We start from the raw sequence: 11,190 nt of genomic DNA, 5'->3' as shown, positions 1-11,190 counted from the left end.
ACTGGGAATGTGGCTCAGTGGTAGAGTGCTTGCCTTGCATGCACGAGGCCCTGGGTTCCATTCCTCAGCACCACATGAGCAGAAAAAGCTGGAAGTGGTGCTGTGGCTCAAGTAATAGAGCACTAGCTTTGAGCTGAAGAGCTGAGGGACAGCACCCAGGCTCAGAGTTCAGGCTCCACAACCGACAAAAAAAAAAAAAGCCATGGCATCAGTGGCTTACACCTGTAATTCCTAACTATAGAGGAGGCTGAGATCTGACAATCACAATTCACAGCCAGCTCAGGGAAAGAAAGTCTAGAATACTCAAAACAAACAAAAAGCGGGAGCTGGATGCCAGTGGTTCAAACCTGTAATCCTGACTGCTAAGGAGGCTGAGATCTGAGGATCATGGTTCAAAGCCAGCCTAGGTAAGACCGTCTGTGAGACTCATCTCCAACGAACCACCAGAAAACCGGAAGTGGCACTGTGGCTCAAGTGGTAGAGCACTCGCCTTGAGCTGAAGGTCTGAGGGACAGTGCCCAGGCCCAGAGTTCAAGCCCTATGACCAATCAAAAAATTAATTAATTAAAAGCAGGGAGTGGAGCTATGGCTCAAACAGCATGAACACTAACTTTGGGGGTGGGGTAGGGAGAAAAGAAAAGCCAAGGGACGGCAGGTAGGCTCTTGAGTTCTAGCCCTAATACTGTCACACACACACACACTCCTTGAATTACACTCGTGAGCCACCAGCACCCTGGCCCAGGCTGCGTGAGATCTGAGGACTCTCAGGAGTCCCAACCCCAGCCCCCTGGGCAGCAGAGTCGGGGAGACGGTTTAACAATCTCCCCGTGGACCACCAGAGATGCCAGGAGTGGTGGACACTGTGGCTTAAGGTAGAGACCTGGAGCTGAAAAGAGCTGGAGGTGGGGGGGAGAGGCACAGTACCCCAGTACCCCAAGGCCCCTTGAATTCAAGATCCACAGCCCCCCAGGAAAAAAAACAACCTTTATATTTACCCCCTGATGAAGATGGCTCAAGACCTTAACCAATAATGGGTCCTCCCTGGGGGTGATCATGAAGACTTGACCCATCGCCTTACCCCACTTAACCCCTCCCGGCATCCCCAAGGCAGGTGTGGGAGCCTTGATGTCCCCCCCCAACCCCACCCCACCCCCAAATACCCCAGGGTGCCCCAGAGGCGCAGGTAGCTGGGGAGGGGGGGGTGTGGGGAGGGGTGGGAGAATGGGGGGGCGGGGCCGGCTCCCTGGGGCCTCTCTGACCTCAGGCTCCTCCCCCTCCTCCTCCTCCTCCCTCCTCCGGGCTCCCCGCCCCGTGCACGGTCCCCGGAGAGGCGGGGCGGCGGTGGCACCGGGTGCAGGAAGCCGGGGCGCGCGGGCGCGCGGGGCGGTGGCCGCCCGGGAGGAGGAGGAGGAGAGGGTGGGGAGGAGGGGGGTGTGGGGTGTGTGTGTTGGGGGGGAGGGAGGGAAGCCGGGGAGCCTCACGGATTTCCTCCGGGACCAGCCGCGGGTTTACTCCGCCCCATGGGCCTGGCCCCGGGAGCGCCCGGCGGGCGGCGCGGAGGAGGCGGCGACAGGTGGCGGCGAGGCCGGAGCCGGGTCGGGCCATGGCCGCCTCGGAGCGGCTCTACGAGTTGTGGCTGCTTTACTACGCGCAGGTGAGTCCTCCCCCTCCTCCTCCTCCTCCTCCTCCCCCTGCACCTGCGCCCCCCCCATGGATCGGTGCGTGTACCCCCCCACACACACACGTGTGTCCACCCCCATCCACCCCCCTCCTCCTCCCCAAGACTTCACCCAATGCCTCTGGCACTTTCTACACCTAGAGATGAGGTGTGTGTGTGTGGGGGGACACACATGGGGAGGCCTCAAGATGAGTGGGATCTCTGGGCTGGGGAAACTGAGGCAGAGAGAGAGAGAACGCAGGTGGGGTGGGGAGGGTGTAGGGGGGGAAAGGGGGAGGGACAGTCGGGTCAGGTGCATGGCTTCCTGCAGGGCTGACTCGGGGGAAGTCACCCCGACACCCCAACAGCACCCAACTCTCCCACCCCAACTCCAGACTCTCCCCCCCCCTCCCCGGGGGCAGTAGCAGAGAAGATGAGTTCCTTCTGTACTTAGACTGGAGACGGGGGACGGGGTTGGGGGGAGTGTCTGGGTATGTATGTGTAAAGGGAAAGGGGGGAGTGTGAATTCCCACCAGTCTTTTTGGGGGGGGTTAGGTGGGGGGAGACCTCCCCCTCCCCAGAAGGTGACTCTTGGTGCGTCTGATCTGGTATTCCCTCCTTCTCCCCCCCCACCCCACTCTCCCGCCCCCAAACTGTGCCTTGTGCTTTACTTAACCCCCCACTTTTCCATCAGGAGAGGGAAGGGCCTCCCTCCCCTGCCTGTCTTTCCCCGGGGTCACCTGCCCGGCTCGGGGCTGAGGTCCTGGCTCAGGTGTGTCCTGCGCACAATGGACTATTGTGTACCCCTTGAACAGCTTGTCGCTGGGGAAGAGCAGGCTGAGCCCCAGCTGGCCCTTGGCGGCAGCCGCTTAGCCCATGGTCTCCTGGGGACCCGAAGCACAAGCCGCAGGGGCCACCCGCAGCTTCTTTTCCTCTTCTCAAGTTCTCCCAGGTCCTGAGGTTCCCCACCCCACCCCCAAATCTGACCCGTGGTAGGAGGCCGGGCATGAAAATAGAGTCCCTCAAGCCGGGCTCCCACCTGTCATCCTAGCTCCTCAGGAGGCTGAGAGCTGAGGATCGTAGTTCAAAGCCAGCCCTGGTAGGAAAAGTCCATGAGATTCTGATCTCCAAGGAACCACCAGAAAACCGGAAGTGGCGCTGTGGCTCAAATGGTAGAGCGCTTGCCTTGAGCTGAAGAGCTCAGAAACAGAGCCCAGGCCCTGAGTTCAAGCCCCACCAACCCAAAGAAAAAAGAAAATAGAATTCCTCCTGATGGCACCCAGACAGAGCTGTAAAACTTGTTTCTCTGAACCAATCAGATCCCCTCTCCCAGCTTCTCTGCTTGTATACCCAAGAGTTGGTTCTTATGAATGAGCAAAAGAGTCTCTGTGTGTGTGTGTGTGTGTGTGTGTGTGTGTGTGGTGTGTGTGTGTGTGCATGCACACGCGTGTGCTCTGGGACTGAGGCTTGAACTCAGGGCCAGGATGCTATCACTTATTTTCCTCACTGAAGACTGGTGTTCTACCACTTGAGCCACACCCCCACTTCTGGCTTTTTGCTGGTTGATTGAAGTTAAAAGTCTCAGGGACTTTCTTGGCTTCAGACTGTGGATGGGCAGCTCTCAGCCTCTGAACAACTAGGGTGCTAGGCATGAGCCATGAGCACCTGACTCTTGATCTCTGTGTGTGTGGCCTTGGGTGGTGGGTGCTTCTTAGTCCTTCCGTTCTTCCCTTGTAACCAGGCTAGTGGTGGGACTTGAGGCTAGGAGGCAGGCTGTAGGGAAAGGGTTAGGTTAACCTCACCCAACTTCCAGTATGATTGCTTCTTCTGGCAGCAGGTTACTCCCAACACACAGAGTTATTTAGCACTGATTTCTGTGCTAGCTCCTGTTATATGATCATGTCTCTCCTGTGCACATACACACACATACACACACTCCTCACCTCACAAGGCAGCCTGGGCTGTCAGAGGGCAGCCAAGGGCCAGGCCAACAAATCCAGGATGTGAGAGTAAAGCTGGGTGGGGCCCAGGCTGTTTAGAGAGGAAGCCAGACCTGCGTCCCTGTTTTGCCTTCCTGCTTTAGCTTACTCCTACTCTGGGAATACTGCTCTCCACCAGCCTGAGTTATTGGGTTTCCTGGGAGGGCTAGCAGGCGGGCAGAGGGTCCCTGCTTGATAGCTCTTAATGTGTACACTTGGGGCCGAGGTAAGGTAAGAATGGAGCTGAGCTGATCAAGACCCCCCCCATCTCCTCCCCAAATCAGAGGCCACCCAGCCAGTTATACCTTGCCCCTCCCTTCAGCAGCGAAAGCTGACATCAGCTGGGAAACCTGTTTCTCCAGTTGTGGGTCTAAGTGAGAAGAGAACAAGGAACACACACACACACACACACACACACACACACACCACCACCACCACCACCACCACCACCACCTCACTTCCTGCCCTTCCTTTTCCCTTAGAGACTCGAGATGTAGGCCTGACTCAACCCTCTGCACCCCTGCTTTACTATGGGGGACAAAGGGAGGAGCTCCTCAAGGTATTCATGGGAAAATCAAGGCAGGGTCTCCTACCAAGGTCAAGAAGAGTTTTTGGTTTTTATTTTTAGTTTTTGTCAGTTGTGGGGCTTGAACTCTGGGCCTGGGCACTGTCTCTCAGCTCTTCAGCTCAAGGCAAGCGCTCTACCACTTGATCCACAGCACCAGACTCTCTTAGACTTTCCTACCCTGGCTGACTTTGAACTGTCATCCTCAGATCTCAGCCTTCTGAGTAGCTAGGATGACAGGCATGAGCCACCAGTGCCCAGTCCTAGTTCAACCCTCCTTGCGCTTACAGCACCACTTGCTTTCCTGCGTCTCAGGTGTAGTGGATGCTCCTTGGATGGTAGCTGAATGACTGAATGAGGAAGACCGGGCCTCCACGCTAGTGGCCCATCAAGGAAGTGATCCCAGAGGGGGCGGGGTTAGAGCTTTAAGGGCTTTGAGGACAGCCAGGATGGCCAGAGTGAGCACGTGGCCGTGGGAACTGTCAGGGGTAGAGAGAAGGAACAGAAGCAGAGCTAGCCCAAAAAGTCTGATTGGATGGGGAGGGGGTGTCCCACAACCACTGGGGCATCCCCAGAATGGATATAGGAAGAGCATAAGAGGTAAAGGGAACTGGGATGAACCCCCTGACCAGCTAGCTGGCCGTTGGGCGGTATGTAAATGTGAATGCAAAGTAGCATGCAAATAAGCAGCCCCTTCCTAGGCTGGTACTGTTGTAGATCATTCTCCCCTTGCAAGGGGGAACACTCGGGGGGCAGGGAAGGGGGCACTCAGGGTCAACCTGCACTGTCTTGAGGACTCGAGAGTATTCCAGAGCCTGGCACCGGTGGCTCACGCCTGTCATCCTAGCTACTCAGGAGGCTGAGATCTGAGGATCGTGGTTCAAAGCCAGCCTGGGCAGGAAAGGCCGTGAGACTCTTAACCCCAATGAACCACCAGAAAACCGGAAGTGGCGCTGTGGCTCAAGCGGTAGAGCGCTTGCCTTGAGCTGAAGAGGACAGCTCTCAGGCCCAGAGTTCAAGCCTCACAATCAACAACAAAAAAGAATGTTCTAGAAGGTCAGGCCAAAGCAGGTATTGACCCGGCCTGGGGCACTGCCTCCCTTAAGTCTCTTATACCTGAGTTCTGTTTCATGTAGGCCCTACGTCCTTAGCTCTGATTTCTTCCTCAGTTTCCCCTTCATGAGATGGACAAAAGTAGAAAAGTAGCATCATCTCTAGTCCTTGTCATACCTCAGAGGTGGGGGGGGGGAGTTCGCGCATGCACCTGGGGTCTCTTCCTCCCTGCCTCTGTTGCCAAGGCAACGGAAGGGCAAAAGTCTAAGGTGATGGAGAGATTGCAGCGCTGAGTGCTGAGACTTGTAGGAGGAGCTGGTACTCCTTGGGGTTGTTATGGCAACGGGGAGGGGGGAGCTGATGGGGAAAGTGTGGGGTCCCCATGGAAACAAGGTCAGTTACCATGGGGACCCTGGGAGGGGGAAACAATGCCAGTTGCCATAGTGATAAGACAAGGAGATGGTTCATACTGGGGGGGTTGTATGTGGAGAATCAGGAAGCCCACCCCATGTAGTACTCCTCCTCCTCCTCCTCCTCCTCCTCCTCCTCCTCCTCCTCCTCCTCCTCCTCCTCCTCCTGCTCCAGGTAAAGGCCAGAGACAGACAGACTGACCTCCAGTCCTTGTAGAGAGGCCTGAAGGCTTGTTCTGAACACACCCATCATCCTCCCGCCGGTCCCATTCCGCTTTGCCTGTCCCTGGAGATGGAACACTTATTACCATCATGCAGCTCTGACTTGACTGGAATCCCTCTGCTCTTGAGCTGTGATTGACTCTCCCCCCTCACCCCCTGCTGTGTCCAGCCCTTTCCAGACCCCCCTGTGTCCAGACCCCTCCCTCATCCCAGCCTTGGCCAGCCTAGGTGGAGAGGACCCAGTTCACAGCTCTGCAGTGAACCGAGAGCTTTGCTGTGCGAATTACACTAGAGCCACAGCTCACTTCTGGCTTTTTCTGCTTATGTGGTACTGAGGAATCGAACCCAGGACTTCATGCATGCTAGGCAAGCCCTCTACCACTGATTCTGAGGCTTGAACTCAATACCTCATCCTCCTAGGCAGGATCTTTAGCCTTTCAGCCATGATCCCAAATCCTGTTGGGACTTTTCTTTTTTTTATTATTTATTTATTTATTTATTTTGTCCATCGCAGGGCTTGAACTCTGGGCCTGAGCACTGTCCCTCAGCTCTTCAGCTCAAGGCGAGCGCTCTACCACTTGAGCTACAGCGCCACTTCCGGTTTTCTGGTGGTTTATTGGAGATAAGAGTTTCACAGACTTTCCTGCCCGGGCTGGCTTTGAACCGTGATCCTCAGATCTCAGCCTCCTGAGTAGCTAGGATGGCAGGTGTGAGCCACCGGTGCCCAGCTTAATTTTATTTTTAAAGTAGACCAGGATGTGGGAGGCCAGAGGTGGGAAGGGACAAGGGTCACATTTTCAGCTTCGGTTGGCTACCTGGCAACCTTGAATGGTCCTAGTCTAGAACAAAGGTCTGGATTTTTAAGCTAAGTTAGCAGGATCTCCCCCTGGGGCCTCCGATTTCCCCTATCTGTGAGGGGAGGGGTCAGAAGAAATGGCTCTCAAGCTCAGATGTGTTAGCTTTTCCTTTGCTACGACCAAAGGGACTCGAGGAAATCAGGTTTGTTTATTTGGTTCATGGTTTCACCGGCTGCATTGCTTTTAGGCCGGTGGCGAGGCTGAAACATGGCAAAAGAGTGTGGCAGGGGAGAGCCACCTACCTCATGGCAGCCAGGAAGTAGAGGGGGAAGGGGAGAGAGGGACCAAAATTAAGGAGGGAGATAATAGCCAGGCATTAGTGGCTCACGCCTGTAATCCTAGCTACTCAGGAGGCTAAGATTTGAGGATCGAGGAGGTTCAATGTCAGCCTGGGCAGACAATTCTCCAGACTTTTTTTTTTTTTTGGTCTGTCATAGAGCTTGAACTCTGGGCCTGGATTCTGTTGCACAGCTCTTCAGCTCAAGGCAAGTGCTCTATCAACTTGAGCCACAGCACCACATCCGGTTTTCTGAATGGTTCATTGGAGACAAGAGTCTCAGGGGCTTTCCTTCCCCAGGCGGGCTTTGACCCACGATCCTCAGATCTCAGCCTCCTGAGTAGCTAGGGTGACAGGCGTGAGCCACCGGTGCCCAGCTATGTCTCAGTTTTTAGAGCACACCAATTGTTTGGAGGCCAGCAGGCAAAATCAGATGGAGAAAACTGCTCTTGTTCTTTCTACTCCCCGCCCCCCTTGTGTTAATACTGCATTTCATGAAGGAGTATAAAGGCTAAAACTAAGAAGTAGCACTGTGTTTCTAAACACACAGTTTCTGAATTCCTGGCTGCCATTCACCTTATTTTCTCTAGGTCTATCCTACCTCAGTATGGCCTGCTCTTTGGTGACTATAGGTTGCCTGGGCTTTGGGTTCCTGATAAAATCCACAGTGCTCGACCACAGGTTGCTACATAGAGGTTGCTAGAAGGCCTGCCCATGATCCACTGGGGTTCATACCAGTCTGGCCCTGTAGTATCAGAGACCCAGATAGCATACCCAAGCCACCCATTCCCGGTATTGAGCAAAAAATAGGGACAATATTCAGGTCCTGAGTTCAAATTCTAGAACTGGGACACACACACACACACACACACAAACACACACACACACACACACACACACACACACACACACCCCATTGTTCTGGAAGTCCTAAGGTATAAAGTTCATGATCCCTGGGAGCCTCCTAAGGCCTATTGACCGCTGACCTTTCCCTTTCTTCCTGTTCTCCATGCATTCCTTGTCCCCCAAAAGGATTCTGAGAAAAGAAACTGCCTTCTGGACTCTACTGGTGGGAGTTCCACGTGACACCCCAGCAGGGAATTGGGGAGGGAAGGAGGATCTAATATAGATCCAGGGTCTATCTATCTACCCCCATGACTTTAGATTAGGGCAGATTAGAGCTAAGCAAAGATTTTGTTGTTTTTGTTGTTGGTCATGGGGCTTGACCTCTGAGCCTGAGTACAGTTCCTCGCTCTTCAGCTAGTGCTGTCCCTACTGGTTGAGCCATAGCACCACTTTTGGCTTTTTCTGCTTATGTGGTGCTGGATGAATCGAACCTAGGGCCTCAGGCATGCAAGGCAAGCACTCTACCACTGAGCCACCTTCCCAGCCCCTTAGGGCCAAGATTTCTTCGGCTGTGCTTTGGAGCAGAGATCTGCACAGTATGGGTGTGTCTGGTGGGGTACATCTTCCATTGTAGCCCCAGGGGCTGAAATCAGCACAACATGTGTGGGAACCCCAAGTATGGGAACCCCACACTTCTAAGCCTGCAAAACTGGCTCCACCCAGAATAGAGTGACCCCGCCCCTTCAATGTTCCTGGCCCCATCCCCCTGTACCCTGCTAGATCCCCCTTCAGCAGCCTCTCTTGCCTGGCCCTGGGTGCCTCCCCCCCCCCAACATCCCTGCGGTCTACTTGGAGGAAGCAGCCACCCTCCCCCATCATGACTGTGCGCTTCCTGCCCCAACGCGGGGCGGGAGGAAGCAGTTTCCCTTTCACACCAAAGTTTCCTTAGTGACAACCCATTTTCGGGCTCCACCGCTGCCCCTCTTTGCTCATGGAGCCATCTTCAGGGCCTGGGGTCCAGGTAATGCAGCACAAATTGGGTGGAGGTTCCCAAGACAAGGCAGGTGGTGGATCGGTTGGGATGCTGGCCTGTGTGGAAATGTGGATGTGCCCAACCTTGCACATGCGTGTCCTAGGGTCTACAGTGGGAAAAGCGTGTGTGTGGGGGGTGATGGGGGATGGGGGGGAGTGGGAGGGAGGTCTAAAGGTGATAATGTCTGCAGAACCCAGTCCACAAACTTGGGAGACCTCCCTACCCCAGCGGCAGTGTGGACCACAGCCACACCCCCACTCAAGCCCCTCCCATATCTGTGTCAGCTCCCCCATCCTCCCCCAAAGTGAAGGAGATGGGAACAGAGACTGATTGGCGATGGGGGTTCAGAGAAGCAGATGGAGGGATTGTTGGAAAAGTGATCAATATGACCACAGGTCATTCCACCTTCCTGCCCTTCCTCCCTCTGGTCTATCCTTCCTTCCCCTTTTCCACCTCTCATCGCTCTGCCTATAACCTGCCCTTCTCCCTGTTTCCCTGGCACAGAAGGACCTGAGTTACCTGCAGCAGTGGCTGAAGGCCTTCGTGGGGGCCTTTGAAAAGAGCATCTCACTATCCTCCCTGGAGCCACGAAGGTAAGGCTAGATCTGCAGACAGGGCAGGACCTGGGCCATAGGGGTGGAAGGTGGGGGGGGGCAAGTCCTGGGTACCTCAGAGACTCTTCCTCTCTTGCAGACCAGAGGAGGCGGGTGCAGAAGTCCCACTACTACCACTGGACGCCCTGCATGTGTTAGCTGAGCAGCTAGAACAGGAGGACCTAGAGCAAGCCCTGCTGCTGCTCAAGCTCTTCATCATTCTCTGCAGGTGCTCCCTCGCTCTATCCACTCCCCACCCCCCCTGCCCCCCCAGCTGTGGGGGCTGGGAGAGGTAGATGGCACAGGTGCATTCATCCGATCTCTCTCTGCACCCCCCTACCAGGAACCTGGAGAATGTAGAGGCAGGCTGGGGGCAGGTGCTGGTGCCCCGCGTGCTGGCATTACTCACAAGGCTGGTGGCTCAGGTGAGGTGGATCCTCTGGGGGTGAATGGAGCCTGGTATTTGCCTGGTGAATGTGGCAAGATGAACTCTTCCTCTTTCCTCACCACGGCAGCTCAAAGGACCCCCACTACCACCAGAGGATCGGGGGACCCAGCTGGAGAATGTGGCCCTGCATGCCCTGCTCCTCTGTGAGGGGCTCTTCGACCCCTACCAGATCTGGCGGCGCCAGCGTAGTGGGTGAGACCCAGTCCTCAGGAAAGAGGACCCCCCCCCCCCGCCACCCAAGGGAGCTGGACTTTGGGATTGCAAGAGATGGAGGTGGTAGGGACTGAGCCTGGGAGCTGATGGTCAGAAAGGAGCCCGAAGAAGTAGGTGCCGGTGGCTCACGCCTGTCATCCCAGCTACTCAGAAGGCTGAGATCTGAGGATCGCGGTTCAAGGCCAGCCTGGGCAGGAAAGTCTGAGAGACTCTTGTCTCCCATGAACCACCAGAAAACTGGAAGTGGCGCTGTGGCTCAAGTGGTAGAGCGCTCGCCTTGAGCTGAAGAGCTGAGGGACAGCGCCCAGGCCCTGTGTTCAAGCCCCATGATTGGGGCACCAAGAGAGAAAAGAAAAGAAAAGAAAGAGCCAGAAGAGGGGAGGGCCAGGCTGATGGAGGACCTGGCCTCAACCCTCTTCCTACCCTCCCCTTCCCCCTTTAGGGAAGTCATCAGCTCCAAGGAGAAGAACAAATACAAGTTCCCTCCTGCAGTTTTGCCCTGTGAATTCAGCACCTTCTTCCAAGGTCAGGCGCTTGGCCTCTGCCCTTGCTTCAACCCACTGGGCCCCGCCCCCAACCCTAGGCCCCGCCCTCCGGTTCCCTGAGCTTCCCCTGTTCAGGCCCCGCCCCCAAACCTAGGCCCCGCCCTCCGGTTCCCTGAGCTTCCCTGGCTGGGGCCCCTATAGGCTCCATCTGGCCCCGCCCCCAAACCTAGGCCCCGCCCTCCAATTCCCTAAGCCCAAACACTGGACAAGAACTTAATGGTGGTAGCTGCAGTCAGGAGAGCCATAGATGTTTGGGGGGAAGGCGGGGAGCAGAGACATCCTAAGATCAAGTAGGGAGCTGAGGAGCTAAAAGAAGAGAAAGGGGAAGTTTGGGCAGTTATTTCTTCCTTAGGCTGCAGTGAGGGCCTCTTTCAGGTGTGTGTGTGTGGAGGGGGGGGGGTAAGTGGCCTGCCCTTTGATTTCCCAACTTCCTTGTCCCCAAAGTCTCCGCCCCGTCCTCCAGGCCCTGAGCTGTAAATAGCAGCTACCAGC

General features: G+C 55.7%; 1 protein-coding gene across 3 annotated transcripts in view; it reads left to right on the top strand.

The window, feature by feature from the left end:
• Positions 1–1,480: 1,480 nt before the first annotated feature.
• The window catches only part of Nbeal2 (neurobeachin like 2), a 37,221-nt gene continuing 27,511 nt past the window's right edge, over positions 1,481–11,190 (top strand). For all 3 annotated transcript variants that reach the window (XM_070017550.1, XM_070017549.1, XM_070017548.1), the window contains exons 1-6: positions 1,481–1,654; positions 9,404–9,492; positions 9,593–9,721; positions 9,836–9,917; positions 10,008–10,132; positions 10,596–10,678. In XM_070017550.1, coding sequence (XP_069873651.1) covers positions 1,604–1,654; positions 9,404–9,492; positions 9,593–9,721; positions 9,836–9,917; positions 10,008–10,132; positions 10,596–10,678 — 559 coding nt within the window. In that variant the 5' untranslated portion in view covers positions 1,481–1,603. The remainder of the gene's footprint in view (positions 1,655–9,403; positions 9,493–9,592; positions 9,722–9,835; positions 9,918–10,007; positions 10,133–10,595; positions 10,679–11,190) is intronic.

The sequence above is a fragment of the Dipodomys merriami genome, unplaced genomic scaffold (assembly GCF_024711535.1).
Source record: "Dipodomys merriami isolate MVZ:Mamm:240054 unplaced genomic scaffold, mDipMer1.0.p SCAF_125, whole genome shotgun sequence".
Classification (NCBI taxonomy): Eukaryota; Metazoa; Chordata; class Mammalia; order Rodentia; family Heteromyidae; genus Dipodomys; species Dipodomys merriami.
The sequence above is the reverse complement of the archived record's forward strand: the minus strand, read 5'-3'. Positions and strand labels throughout refer to the sequence as shown.